This window comes from Netta rufina (assembly GCF_964035555.1).
Source record: "Netta rufina genome assembly, chromosome: 19".
Classification (NCBI taxonomy): domain Eukaryota; kingdom Metazoa; phylum Chordata; class Aves; order Anseriformes; family Anatidae; genus Netta; species Netta rufina.
Genome location: NC_140143.1, coordinates 10,500,926 through 10,514,932, shown reverse-complemented (window position 1 = coordinate 10,514,932; position 14,007 = coordinate 10,500,926). Strand labels below are relative to the sequence as shown.

The 14,007-nt window shown below is 66.7% G+C and overlaps 1 protein-coding gene across 1 annotated transcript; it reads left to right on the top strand.

Moving 5' to 3' along the window:
• Positions 1 to 5,468: 5,468 nt before the first annotated feature.
• On the top strand, positions 5,469 to 13,946 carry USP43 (ubiquitin specific peptidase 43; the record flags this gene model as incomplete). The annotated part of the gene is made up of 15 exons (XM_084298347.1): positions 5,469 to 5,714; positions 6,971 to 7,138; positions 8,574 to 8,647; positions 9,129 to 9,221; positions 9,367 to 9,502; positions 9,577 to 9,700; positions 10,216 to 10,288; positions 10,395 to 10,500; positions 10,849 to 10,952; positions 11,074 to 11,151; positions 11,229 to 11,358; positions 11,464 to 11,779; positions 12,289 to 12,447; positions 13,047 to 13,184; positions 13,264 to 13,946. The coding sequence occupies 15 exons, from the start codon at positions 5,469 to 5,471 to the stop codon at positions 13,944 to 13,946; spliced, it is 2,628 nt and encodes an 875-aa protein (XP_084154473.1).
• Between the last annotated feature and the right edge of the window lie 61 nt (positions 13,947 to 14,007).

Here is a 14,007-nt window from a genome sequence, read left to right as displayed (position 1 = left end):
CTGCAGCAGTGCTCACTGTGGTTTGGAAGACAGGATCAAACCACTGGAATGCGGGACAGACAGGCAAAACATTCGTGCTTGTGTAGGACAATACAAACAGAAACCGTGTGTGAGAACTCCCCGGGCAGCCCCGAAGAGCAGCTCCTCTCTGCTGGCCCAGGGCAGCACGGGCAGCGTGGTGCCGGATCACCGAGCCCCTGATGCCATCAGCCCAGTGCAGCCCAGCTTGGACAGGGCTCAGGGCACCGCCAGCTCCCCGTGTAGCTGGAGGGGAAGGGCTCAAGATGCAGGAACGTCTCCAGCAGCCTTACTCCACCAAAGCAATTCCCTTCCCCTCAGGTTGCACCAAACCTGTCATTACGGGCAGGAGCAGGAGCCAAGTACCCGGCGGGGCGCCAAGATCCTGTTTCTGTGCGGCTGGTCCGTGGTGTAAGGACCAAAGCCTCCTGTGTTATCTGGTTCTTCTCAGCTGGGAGGCAGCAAGATGGGCTGGGCTTTCCAGACTTGTCTGGCCACAGTCATCTGCTGACTCTGGCAGACGGGAGCTGGCACGCTAAGGGTAACCACGTTTTGTTACCAGCAGCAAGGAGGCTCGGGCTGTGTGTCTGCTACTGGCAGCTTACAGGTGGGAAAGCTGCGAGCAGAGACATGGAGAAGTCCTGTCCTGCACCTCTTTCTTTTCAGAGTGAAGGGGCATCAACGTATTGAAGCCAGCCCAAATCATAAGCATGGACACTGACCAAGTTCACTCGCTGCAGCGCAGCAACCCAGTGCAGGTCACTGCCCGCAGCAGTGTTCGGCGTGCGATGGCAGCACAGCACCGTGCTGCTGTACACCCTGACCCAGTGCCCCCAAGGAAGCCATGCTGTGGTGTCTTTGCAGCTGCAGGGGTAGAGGATCCCTGGGGCAGGACCCCCACGCTGTACTTCCAAGGTGATAACCACGTTCAGGGCATTTAGGCTGGCTGTGGGCAGCTCTGTGACCTCGGAGTATGTGGCTGTACCTGGAAAAGACGGGCAGTGGGGGCTCAGCCAGGCTCTCGTAAGCTCTTTGGCTTTCCAGGCAGCTCAGCAGCGCTCCTTGCTCCCCCCGCACATCTCCCAGCAGCGCTAAGAGCAGTGCACGCTCCTCACCCGCACAGCTGGGGTCCCTGGGGAGCCCCTGGAGCTTTACAAATGGATGTGACCTACGTGAATAATGCCGAGCAGCCGAGAGGCAGAGCAACCCGTGCCTCTCCTCCATCAGAAGTCAGGCTCTACTTGGAAAGCATGAGCTGCAGTCGCACGTTTCCCCATTAGGCGCTTGCCTGACGGCAGGCAAATTGTGCCTCAACGTGGATTACTCATTACGCTGCCATTAGTCACGAGGAGCAGCCCTGTTCCTAACGGAGCCGTACGAGGCTCTGCCCGCAGCCAGCCGTAAGGAGGGCAGCACTGCCAGGCAGAGGGAGGTGCTGCTGCTCCCCTCACATCAACAAGAGCAGCGAGGTGTCGCTGCTGCAAGCCGTGTTTGCACACACATCTCTCCCCGTGTATCTCCCCGAATTCCCAGGAGGAGCAGCAGCAAGTGGCAAGACAGCAGCAGACAGGCTACGGCAGCGCAGCCTGTGTGAGCAGCACGGGTGTGCTGTGCGCTGCCTGGGTGATGGAGCCAAACTGTGCTCCCTGGGGGAGAGGGTGTGAAGTGAGGGGCAGTGAAAATTGGGCATGTCCTGGCTTTTGGAAATGGCTTTTTTTTAATAGGAAAAAAAAAAAAAAAAAGTGAGAGTTGTGTGATGCCTGTTGCGTGCTCCAGGAGCAGGTAGCTCTTTGGGTGGGTGAAACTGCTCCTTGGCTTTATGGCATGGAGCCGAGGGAAGGGAGACCCGGGTTCCTGGCTGTGTGGCACGAACTCACAGCGTGATGCTGTGATGGGAGCTCCTTGCTACCAGCAATTTGGCCCCCAGGCTGCCATTCCCCCTCCATGGAGGACTTTGTGGCGTGCTGGCTTGCAGCCTGCAGAAGGGCTCACGTTGTTGTCTTGCTCTGCCCTGGCACAAAAACCTTTTAGTATTTTTTTTAACACACTGGCATTGAAATAACTTTACAGAGTTTGCTGATTTGTGCATTGCTCAGTGCCTCGGGGTGTCTGCTGGCTGGAGGTGAATCCCCCGGTGCTGGGAGTAGGGGGAGCCCAGCCCCAGGCTGCCCCACGTCCCTGCAGCAGGAGGGCAGCAAGTCCCCGGGGGTTCAGCTGGCACAGACCTGGCCAAGAGAAGTCACAGGGCAGACACAGAACCAGAGGATGGCAGGAGCATGGAATGGTTTGGGTTGGAAGGGACCCTAAAGATCACCCAGTTCCACATCCCCACGTGTGCAGGGAGTGATGGAGATTGCAGGGCAAAGTCATTGCTTTACTCCAGAAGCACTCTGTAGGCTGCCAAATGAGTCCTTAGGCTAACGCAGCCCAGGAGGAGCAGCTGGGTGTGCTCTGACCTGCCTATCACACACACCCGGAGTGTGATGGAGCACTGCTCCTCACCCCAAATCACTCCGTCCCCAAAAAGCTGGGGCTTTCCCAGCCCCCTGCAAAAACTGAGGTTCCAGGTTATGACAACATGGGGATGGACGTGCGGGGCTCTGCACGCTGATTTTGTTCACCCTGGAGAATCCAGAGGGATGTGAGTGCCTGTGGCTGGAGGCTGGATCTCACCCGAATCCTTGGCTTGTGGCTGCTGTAACGGGGCTCACCTCTTCTGTACCCCCCTTTCAGTGCCTGCGGCAGGGATCTCAGCTTCCACCTTCACAGGGGACAACGGGTAAAAATAACCCAAAGACACCTGCCCAGAGCAGCCCCTTGGGACCATACATATTCATGACAAAGCAAAATTGCAAAGTGTGAGTTCGAGCAGCCCAGGGGCAGCACGAAGTTGCCGCTGACCTTTCGTGTTCCGCGCTGCAGGAGCACGTTCGTCGGCTGCGAGCTCCCCGGACCGGCGGCATTCACCTGCCTCGCTGCTGCGCCTCCGCTCCCAAAAAGGCAGCACCCATGCATCTTTCATGTGGCTGCTAAATAACTTAGCTTGCTATCTATAATTTAATTGCAGCGAGGAGGCCGAACGAGGAGGTGTCTCCTGCAGGAGGAAGCTTTCCCCTTCTGCCTTAAGCCACGAAGTCGGATGGCACCATTAGCGGGTGGCCCCCCCGTAACGATGTGGGGCTGGCATTATGGATTTCCTCGGGAGCGCAGAATCTTAAAAAGAGACGCAGGCTTCGGTTGTCCTTGCTTGCACCCAGAAAGCACTTACCACCTCCAGAGCCCCCCTGTGAAAGCAGGCTCCCAGCCCGCCCCACAGATGTTCCCAGCTCGCGCTGAGAGAGCAGGGAGGCTTTGATAAAGAAAACATTGTCCTGGGGCAAAACCCAGCGAGCGTGAAGACTTCTTTTTTCTTTTTCTTTTTGCTGTGATTTGGCAGCATCGCAATGGGTTTCTGCTGGGCTGGACTCAGCTCAGCTCGGGGCTGTTGAGGTTTTTGTTCCCGCACCCTCCCTGACACCCCGGTGCTGCCCTGCACAGACTCTGCCTCCCCGCAGGGCTCGTTTCTGCCACAGGAGCCTCCCCGTGGTTTTATGCCGCCTGCCATCCGTGGCACCGGGGCAGTCCATGCCATAACAGCACGGATTTTTTCAGAACAGCAGGTGGGTATTTTCCCATTCTCTTTGTAGCTGATGTTTAGGTTTTCCCCACCCCACGTTTGCTCCACGTCTGAGCCCGATGTGTGCAAAACGTCAGCTTGCACGGCACAAGTCCGAGAAAGCCGGGGGCTCCCGAAAAAGGCATCTAGACAAAAAGCACTTACACAACCCAGCACTGCCTGCGTGCTGCAGCGCCAATAAATATTTGATTTGAGCTGAATGGGAAGGCGCGGGGTCCAGAACCGTGCAAAGGAGAGTGAGAGTTGTGAGTAGGATGTTAGAGAAAGGCGGATTAACATAGCGAGCATTCCTGGCCCTCACCCCAACGTGGGAATCGCTCGCTCCCAGCCAGGAGGGGCCGGCGCTACCTGCAGGAGGGGTGGCAGCAGGGGCAGGCGGTGCCACCAGCACCGTGCCCCGTGTCACAGCTTGCTGGGACCCCAGGACAGCAGCTTCTATGGCCTGGCACATTTCCTTGTCTAATTTGGGCAGGCTTGGTTGTTGTTTTTTGGTTCAGGGCTGTTTCACTCTCTCTTTTCTGTTCTCTTTCATGTGCCCGGCAGGTTTGGCTTTCTAACTCCCACCGCTCGCAGTGGCCGCATCTGGTGACCATGTTCCTGTGCCCTTGCTTTCCCCGTTGCCCTCCCGTGCTTTCAGTAGCACCCAGGCTCAGGTCCCCGGGTGCCCCCATCTCAGCAGGACTGCCTCGCTGCCCTGCGGTGCTCAGGGGTGATGTCGCCGTCCTGGTGCCCCCATCCCCGGGCAGACCCAGAGGTGCTTTTGTTTGCAGCCCTCCGGGAGCTCCCGGGGTCGGCGATGCCCGCTCTTCCCGCAGCACGTGAAGCACAATTCGGAGGAATCCCCGCATCGTCCCGTGAACGCTCCCCGTTTCCATCTCCTGGCTTGGTGCCGGGGAGCCCCGAGGCTTTGCCCTGCAGACCGTGACCTCTGCAGAGAGGCAGCGCCGATGCCGATGCTCCCTCCAGCTGCTGGGCACCACCGGGCCCCGACGGATTGTACCGATTGTACCCGATCCGGGGCCGGTGCCCGCTGCCCCCTGTGCCCCCCGGGCCGGCCTCCAGCCTCGGCTCCCCGGGGGAGGTCGCAGCCTCCCGGTGGCCCCCAGGGACCCGAAGCGGGCACAGGACGGGGCCACCGGGCGCAGCCGCTTCCACCGCCGCTGCAGCTCCTCCTCCTCCTCCTCTTCCTCCTCCTCCTCTCCTCCTCCTTTCTCTTCCCCTTCTCTCGGAGCCAGCCCGGCCGGGGGAGGAGCCGCCCTCGCACACAAAACCGCCCTCCCCGGCCCCACCGGCTCCCCACCGGCGCCCAGCGCCCGCCCGGGGCCATGCGCGCCCCGACGGCACCGGCACCGGCACCGGGACCAGCACCGGCACCGGGCGGGCGCCGCCGCCGCCCCCCGGGGCCATGAGCGCGGCGTGGGGCGGCCCCGGGGGGCGCTGGCGGGGCGGGGGGGGGCGGCGGCGGGGGGCTCGGCGGCGGCCCGGGGGGGCCCGGGGGTGCCGGGGGTCCCGGGGGGCGCTGCGCTCGCTGGGCGGCCTGGCCGGGCGGCTGCTGCGCGCATGGGGGCGCCTGGCGGGGGGGCGCGGGGCGCAGCGGGGGGAGCCCGAGGACGACGAGGGGGGCTTCGGGGGCGGGGGGGGCGGGGGGCGGCGGGCACCGGGATCGGGGTCGGGGTCGGGGCAGGGATCGGGACCCGGGGGCGGCGGGACCGGGATGGGGACCGGGACCGGGACCGGGACGGGGATGGAGGCGGGGACCAGGGTGGGGACCGCGATGGGGACGGGGCTGGGGACCGTGGCACGGCCGCCGGGCGCGCAGGGGCTGCGGAACCACGGCAACACGTGCTTCATGAACGCCGTGGTGCAGTGCCTCAGCAACACCGCCCCGCTCGCCGAGTTCCTCGCCCTCGGCCGCTACCGCGCCCGCGGAGCCCGAGCAGAGGTCACGCAGCGCCTGGCGGCCCTGGTGCGCGCCCTCTGGACCCTCGACTACAGCCCGCGGCTCTCCGCAGAGTTCAAGGTACGGCCCCGACGGCCCCAGCCCGGCCCCAGCCCGGCCCCAGCCCGGCCCCGTCACCCCACGGCCGCTCAGCAGCTCCCACGGGCACCGTGGTGCTGAGCCCCGCGCGGGGCCATGCACGGAGCGCGAGGGCTGAGCCGACTTCGGGCTGAGCCTGGGGCTCCCTCCCACTGGGTGCTGGCTGCCTGCTGGGCGCTCTCACCCCGTTATTTTCGTTATTCCCCTTACACTGAGCTCCCTCGCAGCAAAGAGAGCGCAGGGCGGGTGCCCCACAAGGGTTCAGCCTCGGTGCTGACTTGGCACCCCGCTGCCGGGGCTCTGCCCGCCTGGGGTTTGGGCACTGTGCCCGTACACAGCGCCCGGTGCTGTCCGTGGCGGGCTCGGTGACAGCTGGTTTGGTGACGGTGGCACCCGGCTGGTGCTGCGTGTCCCTGGGGATTTGTGCTCGAGGTGTCGGGCTTGCTGCGATCCCAGCAGTGCATCTGCTCAGCCAGGGGCTGGGCCCTGAGACCGAGCTGGGCAAAGCTGGAGGGGACCTTGGGGGGCACCCAGCTGGGCTGAGCACCCCCCAGTTTGCTCTGCTCGGCAGAAGGGGAAACTGAGGCACGGGGCAGCGCATTCAGCCAGTGGCCATGGAACTGGGGGGCCCCAAGGCCGAGCCTTGGTTGTGAGGGGCTGGAGCTGAGCAAGGGGGAGTGTGAGACCACAGGCTTCGGGGCGTCAAGGTCGTTAGAGCCTCTGTGGGGCTGTTAGCTCATGAACTGCCTAATTAGGGAAGCCTTCGTTACCGGGATGTGCCAGCCAGTTGGAGGGTGCTGGGTGCTGGGGTCTGCTCGTGCGGCACCGGGTGGCATTGGGCTGAGCACACCCTGGGGTGGCACTGCCAGCCTCACCCCGCTGGGGAAACTGAGGCACAGGGTGGCATCAGGCTGGCAATGGGGTAATGCTGGTGGGGTGGGGGGGGCTCAGCTGGGCTGGGGGTCTCTGGTGACAGCCCCGGCCCCAGGAGCATCCCCACTGCCTGCTGGGGCGTCAGCGGTTCCTGGTGCCCAAAAGTTGTTGCACAACGAGCTGCTGGGAGATGCTCCCTGGCCGGCCCAGAGCTGTGACAGCCCTGCAGCCGCCGGGACAGCGGGCACCGGCCCGTTATGGGCTTAATTACTGCGGGCTGGGGCTGGGACGGGATCAGGGCCTCGTGCCGGGCTGTCAGTTATCTCTGGGACGTGTGTCCCGGGGCTCAGCGCCGTGCCTTGCAGAGCATCGTGTCCAAGCACAGCGCGCAGTTCCGGGGCAACGCGCAGCACGACGCCCTCGAGTTCCTGCTCTGGCTGCTGGACCGCATGCACGAGGACCTGGGCGCAGCCTCACCCGCGCAGGGGCCCTGCGCCACCACCGAGGTGGGTGTCCCTGCTCTCAATGTCCCCGTGTCCCCGTCCCCAGTGAGGTGCCAGCGCCTGGTGTGACACTGGCGGAGGCCGTTTGGCTTCGGGACAGGGCCCTCTGTGCCCCCCAGCGTCCTTTTTGCAGCAGCAGCTCTCAGAAGCTGAACCCACCGCTGCCCGCCCCTTGCACCCCATGGGCAGCGCCCTCTTCCCGGGTGTCCCCCCACTGTTTTGGGGTCCCCGTGGAGCCCAGCGCCTGCCCTGGGTCCCTGCAGCACCCGTGGGTGCAGCAGATCGCTGCTGGGAGCGGTCTCGGTGGCACTTTGGCTCCAAAGTGGTGCCTGCGGGGGGCACTTTGTGCTTTCCCTTCTGCTTTCAGAACCTATTAAACAGGAAGAAAAGCTGAAGCTCGCTTTTTGCCGTCAGGCAGCAGCTGCTCAGGCGGCTGGGTGGGAGCTGGGAGCACAGCAAGCACCTGAAACCCCCTGGGAGAAATCAGCGCCCGCGTCCCCCACCCCAAAACCTGCTGCTGGTGTCACACGGGGTGACACGGGGTGGGGACGCTGTGGGATGCAGAGTGCGGACACCGGGTTTGGGGACATTCTGAGCCGGGGATGTGCTGGCACAACCCCAGTGTGTCCCCTGTGCCCTGGGGACAGGCAGGAGCCGCTGGTGACAGCTCTCTGGTGGGACTGAAACAGGCGCTGGGTCTACCCGAGCAGCCCCAGGGGTCCGAAGGGTTTGCTGCTCGGAGGGCTGGAGCAGGAGGAGGAACCTCCAGGAGATTTGGGGCAATTTGGGGGAATCAGAGGGGGCACGGGCAGTGCTCAGAGTGAGTCAGGTCCCCCTCTGACACGGCAGATGGCCCCCAGCAGGCCGTGAGGACACGTCAGGCTCAGCGGGACCTGGTGCCAACAGATGGCACCAGGCAAACCCACAGCCCGTCCAAATACCTGCTGCATTTTCAGGCTTGCTCATGGCCATACCAAAAACTCTTCATTCCCTGCAACAGCCCAGTCCTCCAGCAGCATCCCACCGCTGGCTGTGCGCACCCTGAGGGCGCCCCTTTCACAGGGCTGGAGGCTGAGGCAGGGCAGGGAGAGGGGCCAGGTGTTGGGGGGGCTGAGCCCTGGTTTCCAGCAGCCCAAGCCCTGAAAAGCCGAGCACTTGTCATGTTTTCATCCGTGTCCTGTAAGGATCAGAGCAGGGGAACTCGCAGGGCAGCTCACTGCCACGGCTACCACAGGGCTCGGCTCTCCCGGGTCCTCCTTGCCCCGGGGCTGCTCCTGGCTGAGGCTTTGGGCCGTGCTGCCCACGTGGGGATGTGCCCAAAAATCCCCCACGGGGCCGGGCAGGGGTCGCTCCCCGTGCTGCAGAGCCCGTGGGGACGCCGCAGCTGTGCCTGACTCCCCGTGCCCCCGCGGTGCCCCGGGCTCACCCCACTTGTCCCTTGTCCCCGCAGCCCGTCTTGGAGCAGAGCAGCAGTGCCGGCGGTGCCGCGGCGCCCCACGCACAGAGCTTTGTGCAGAGCCACTTCCAGGCGCAGTACAGGTGAGCGAGGGCCGCGTCCTGCCCTGGGAGCAGCGCCACAGCCGCGTGGTGCTGCCGGGGGGGGGGACACCCACGGGTTGGGACCCCCTGGGTCTGCTGGGGTGGGAGGGCTTGGGAAGGAGGGCAGCGAGGGGACGTGTGGAGGTGCAGAGAAAAGAGAGGGGGGAAAAATGGAAAGGGGAGAGGAAAGGAGAGGAGAGGAGAGGAGAGGAGTGCCGGCTGCTGGCATTAAGCATTGATTTGAGCCGGGCTGTGCTGGGGCTGCGCGGCCAGCACCAGGTTGTGCAGCTGCAATCGCTGCGGTGCCATTGATAGGGTTCAGAGTGAACAGCCGGCCGGGGCTGTGCGTGGCTCTGGGTAGGCACCATGGAGGGACACAAGCCCCCCACCTCCATCTCGCAGCCCCGGTGGGGCTGTCCTATCTGTGTGGCATCTTGCCACGCTCCCTGGGGACGTGCCAGCGCCGTGCCGCGCCCCGCAGGTCCTCGCTGACGTGCCCGCACTGCCTGAAGCAGAGCAACACCTTCGACCCCTTCCTCTGCGTCTCGCTGCCCATCCCCACGCGCCAGACCAGGTGAGCCCCCGCATCCCCCCCACTCCCCCAAAACCGAGCGATTCGCACAATTTGGGCCAAAAGATTTGTGGTGTGGGTGCTGCGACGGGAGGGTGCCGGCCGAGGGGGTGCCCCCTGCCCTGACTCCCCCCGATGCCGTCCGCAGGGCGCTCAACGTGACGCTGGTGCTGCAGCGCGATGCCGGCCGCCCGCTGCGCGTGGGGCTGGCGGTGCCGCTGCGGGGCACGGTGGCGGAGCTGCGCGCCATGGTGGCGCGGGAGGGGGACGTGCCCCCCGAGCAGGTACCGGGGCTTGGTGGCAGCGGGGGCACCCCAAATCCCCCCCCCAGGCCCCCCACCGCCGTGGTGTCCCGCAGGTGATCCTGGCGGAGGTGTCCCCGCGGGGCTCCCTGCGCTCGCTGGGTGACGCCGAGGAGCTGGGCACGGCCGGGGAGGGGGCGGCCCTGTACGCGCTGCAGGGGCCCCCTGCGCCCCCCGCAGGTACCGGGGCGCTGCTGGGATTGGTGGGAGATAACAGCCCCGGGCTCTGATTGGTGGGAGATAACAGCCCTGGGCTCTGATTGGTGGGAGATAACAGTCCTTGTGCTGGGATTGGTGGGAGAAAAGAGCCCCACGCTCTGATTGGTGGGAGATAACAGCCCCCTCCACCCCCATTTCATGATTGGTGGAAGCAGGTGCCTGCCCTGCTCTGATTGGTGGCAGCCTCCTTCCCTCCTCCCAGTGATTGGCGGGAGCCATGTCCCTCGCGCTGTGATTGGTGGGGGCAGGTGTGTGCTGTGCCGTGATTGGTGGCGGGCAGGTGTCTGCCCTGTGGTGATTGGTGGAGATTTCACCCCCTATTATAATTGGTGGGAGGCAGGGATCCCCTCTGCTGTGATTGGTGGGAGCTGTGTGCGCTGCGCTGGGATTGGGCGATGCTGCGCCCCCGGGCTGTGATTGTGCCCCTGTCCCCATGTCGCCCCCAATGTCCCCCCCCCAATGTCCCCGTCCCGCAGGCCGCCCCCCGGCCCCCCCCACGCTCCTGCTGCTCCTGTGCCACGCCGCGGGCACTGGCCCCCACCAAGCCAGGTACCGGCACCGCGCCCCCCCCGGTGCTCCCCCAGTGCCCCCATCCCCGGGGGGCGTCCCTGCTGCTGCCCCAGCCCCATCCCAGCCCCGTCCCCTCTGTCCCCAGGTTCGGGCCCCCCCTGGTGCTGTGGCAGGAGCGGGGCGCGTCGTGGGCGCAGCTGCAGCGCAGCCTCCTGGCCCCGCTGCGGCACCTGATGAGGAGCGGGGCGCAGGTGAGACCCCCCCGGGTGCCCCCTCCCGGGGACAGGGCCGCGGCGTCACCCAGCCCTTGGCACTGGGGCGCCACCATCCAGGGGTCCCCGCGCTGTCCCTGGGGCTGGGAGGGGGCAGCCCCCACGGGTGGGACCCCGTCCCCGTGGTTGTCCCCACCGCGGGTGGGAGCAGGATCGAAGCCCCTGGGGACCCAGAATTAAATTCCCAATGCAAACCAGGATCGGTGCCTGCGTCCAGCCTGGGGTGGGCGCTTGGCCGGGGGTGGCCCCGCTCCTGGGGTGGCCGAGCCCCCCCTGAACACCCCTGAACCCCACCCAGCCCCCGCTGAACCCCGCTGTGCCACGCAGGGCTCAGGGACCCTGTTCCGGCTCCGCGTGGCCGGGGACGCAGCGCCCGGCACCTACCTGTCCCCGCAGGACGCCCGGCCCCTCTGCCACCCCGCCATCGACAGGTGAGGGGGGGACACGGTTGTCCCCATGGGGAGGGGGGTGCTGCTGCCCCCGGCCCCACCGGGAGGGAAACTGAGGCACTGAGAGGGGCCGGGGACTCACGGGGCTGACGCTGCCCCGCAGGGCGCTGCGGCTGAGCGGTGCGGGCGGCCCCCCCCACGTGCAGCTGACGGCCGAGTGGGACGTGGCCACCAAGGAGCGGTGAGTCCCGCGTGGGGATCGGGGGCAGCGTGGGGTGCCCTGCCCTGAGCACCCTCCCGGCCTCCCCTGCCCCGCAGCCTCTTCGGCAGCCTCCAGGAGGAGGCCGTGCAGGACACCGAGAGCGTGCGGCTGCAGCAGCAGGCACACCAGCAGCAGCACAGCTGCACGCTGGACGAGTGCTTCCAGCTCTACACCAAGGAGGAGCAGGTAGGGGGCACCCTGAAAGCTGCCCGTGAGCACCACGGTGCCGGGGGGAGGCTGCTGGGGCTGCCGGGCTCGTTTCAGGGTGCTCATGGTGTGCGGTGTCCCCAGCTGGCCCCGGACGACGCGTGGCGCTGCCCGCACTGCCAAGTGCTGCAGCAGGGCACGGTGAAGCTGAGCCTCTGGACGCTGCCCGACATCCTCATCATCCACCTGAAGCGGTTCCGGCAGGTGGCCGAGCACCGGCACAAACTCACCACCCTGGTGCGCTTCCCCCTGCGGGGGCTGGACATGGCCCCGCACCTCGCCCCGGGGGGGGGCCGCTGGGCACCCCGGCGCCTGCCCGAGAACCACCCCCGCGACTCCCTGTACGACCTGTACGCCGTCTGCAACCACCACGGCAGCATGCAGGGCGGCCACTACACCGGTGAGTGCGGGGTGGGACGGGGCACGGCAGTGGGGTGTGCTGCGGGGCACCCCAGGGGATGGGCAGTGGGGCTTGGGGCATGGTGTGCTTTGGGGAACAGCCTGGGTTTGGGGTACAAAGCAAGGAGATGGGGCATGGGGTTGGGGTGTGCTGGAGGGGGATGTGCAGTGGGGCAGGACGTGGGGTTTGGAGGGCACTGCAGGGGTGTGCAACGAGGCTTGGCTGGCACCTCCGGGGCACATGTGATGGGTTTGTATGGCACGGGGTTGGGGGGCACCGCAGGGGATATGCTGTGGGGCAGGACACGGGGTGGGGGGCATGCACAAAGGGCAGGGAGCATGGGCTGGGGGCGTGGGGCTGTGTCCCAGAGCAGCGCCTGCAGGGATCAGGCCGCCCTCGCTGCCAGCACCACCCCGCAGCGCCATGGGGCTCCCGTCCCCGCTGCACCGGGTGAGGGGCAGCCCAGGGGGGTCCCTGCCCCCTCGTGCCCTCCCTCACCCCTGCCCCAGCCTACTGCTGCAACTCCCTGGACGGGCGGTGGTACAGCTACGACGACAGCACAGTGGAGGCGGTGCAGGAGGACGAGGTGAGCACCCGCAGCGCCTACATCCTCTTCTACCAGCGCCGCAACGCCATCCCCGCCTGGTCGGCCAGCAGCGCCGCCAGAGGTGAGCGGAACCGCCCCAGCCGTGGCACCTCACGGCCACCTGCACGCTGTGATGGTGCCTGGGAACCTCTGGGGCATGCACGTGGGCATGGCCCAGTGCCACGGAGCACGTGGGCACAGCACAGCCAGACACACGTGTGTGCAGCACCTGGACACGTGTGTGTGCACGGCACGGTGTGCACATGCGTGCATGCACCTGGGGACGTGTCCCCATGTGTGAACAGTGCTGCAGGTGCACACAGCACATCTAGGTGCACGCACACGTGCAGCGAGCGCACTGTGCAGACACACCGCAGCCAGCTGTGCACGCTTGCATGCAGCTGGGTGCCTGCACACACTGCACACGTGCTTGAAGCTGCAGCTGCACAGCACGGACGGCACGGTGTGGTCACACAGCCCACAGGTGTGCACACCCACACACGTGCACACAGCTCCTTGCAGCTCCCACATTGCTGCAGCCCCACGAGCAGCCCCCGCCCTGCTCCCAGGGGTGCTGAGCCCTCCCGGGGCCGTGGGTGGGACCGGTGCTGGTGCCGGCACCGCGCAGCCCTCGCACAGAGCCCGGCCCCGGCCCCACTCACAGCCCCCCACTCCCTGCAGGCTCCACCAGCTCGCCCCTGTCCGATCACTGGGTGGCCCGGCTGGGTGGCAGCAAGCGGGACAGCGCCGTGTCACAGCCCCCTGCCCCCCGTCCCTCCCCGCCCAGCACCCCGGACACCAGCACTGCCCAGGAGAAAGGTGAGCAGCACCCCCAGCACCTGCAGCACCCCCAGCACCCCGGGGTGGCTGCTCCGACCTCCTGCTCCTTTCCTTGCAGGCGGCTTCGAGGCGAGGCCCTCGGTGCGCGGTGTCCAGAGCCGCAGCCTCAGTGTGAAGCTGCCCCCCGCCCGCCGAGACGGCCCCCCCAGGCCCATGCCCCTGCGCTGGTCCTTCACCTCCCGGCCCTGGGCACCGGGGCAGCTGGTGGTGCACCTGGAGCCGGGGCACCGGCCCCGCCGCCCCCACCGCACCGTCCTCCCAGCAGGGGTGGGTGAGGATGGCAGCCCCCACGCTGCCCCCCAGGCCTGGAGCCCCTCACTGGGTGAGGCAGCCGGCACCCCCAAAAAATCTGAGCTGCCCCTCTGCACCCCAACGCTGCGCCGAGCCCGGAGTGCTGGTGCCGAGGTGGCCCCGCGCCTGCACCCCAAAAGCAAGAGCCCCCCCGGGAGTGGGGAGCAGGAGCAGAGACCCCCCCGGGGGCGGCAAGAGGGCAAAACCAGGGGGGCTGCGCTCTGCAGCAGCCTGGGGAGCCCCGAGCCGCCCATCAGGCGCTCGCAGAGCTCGGCCAGCCTCCCCCCGCGCCCCCTCCGCCTGCTGCGGCACTCGGCCTCGCTGGGCAGGGGCGCGGGGGGTCCCCCACAGCCCCCCCCCGGCCCCCCGGGTGCACGGGGTGCGGTGCTGCGGGGCCGGGAGCGCACGGCATCGCTGCGCCGTGCGGCTGTGCCCGAGTCCAGCTTCTGAGCAGGGCCCCTGGGGTTGGTGTGAGGCTCAAATGGGAGCGGCCGGCACTGGGGGGTGTCCA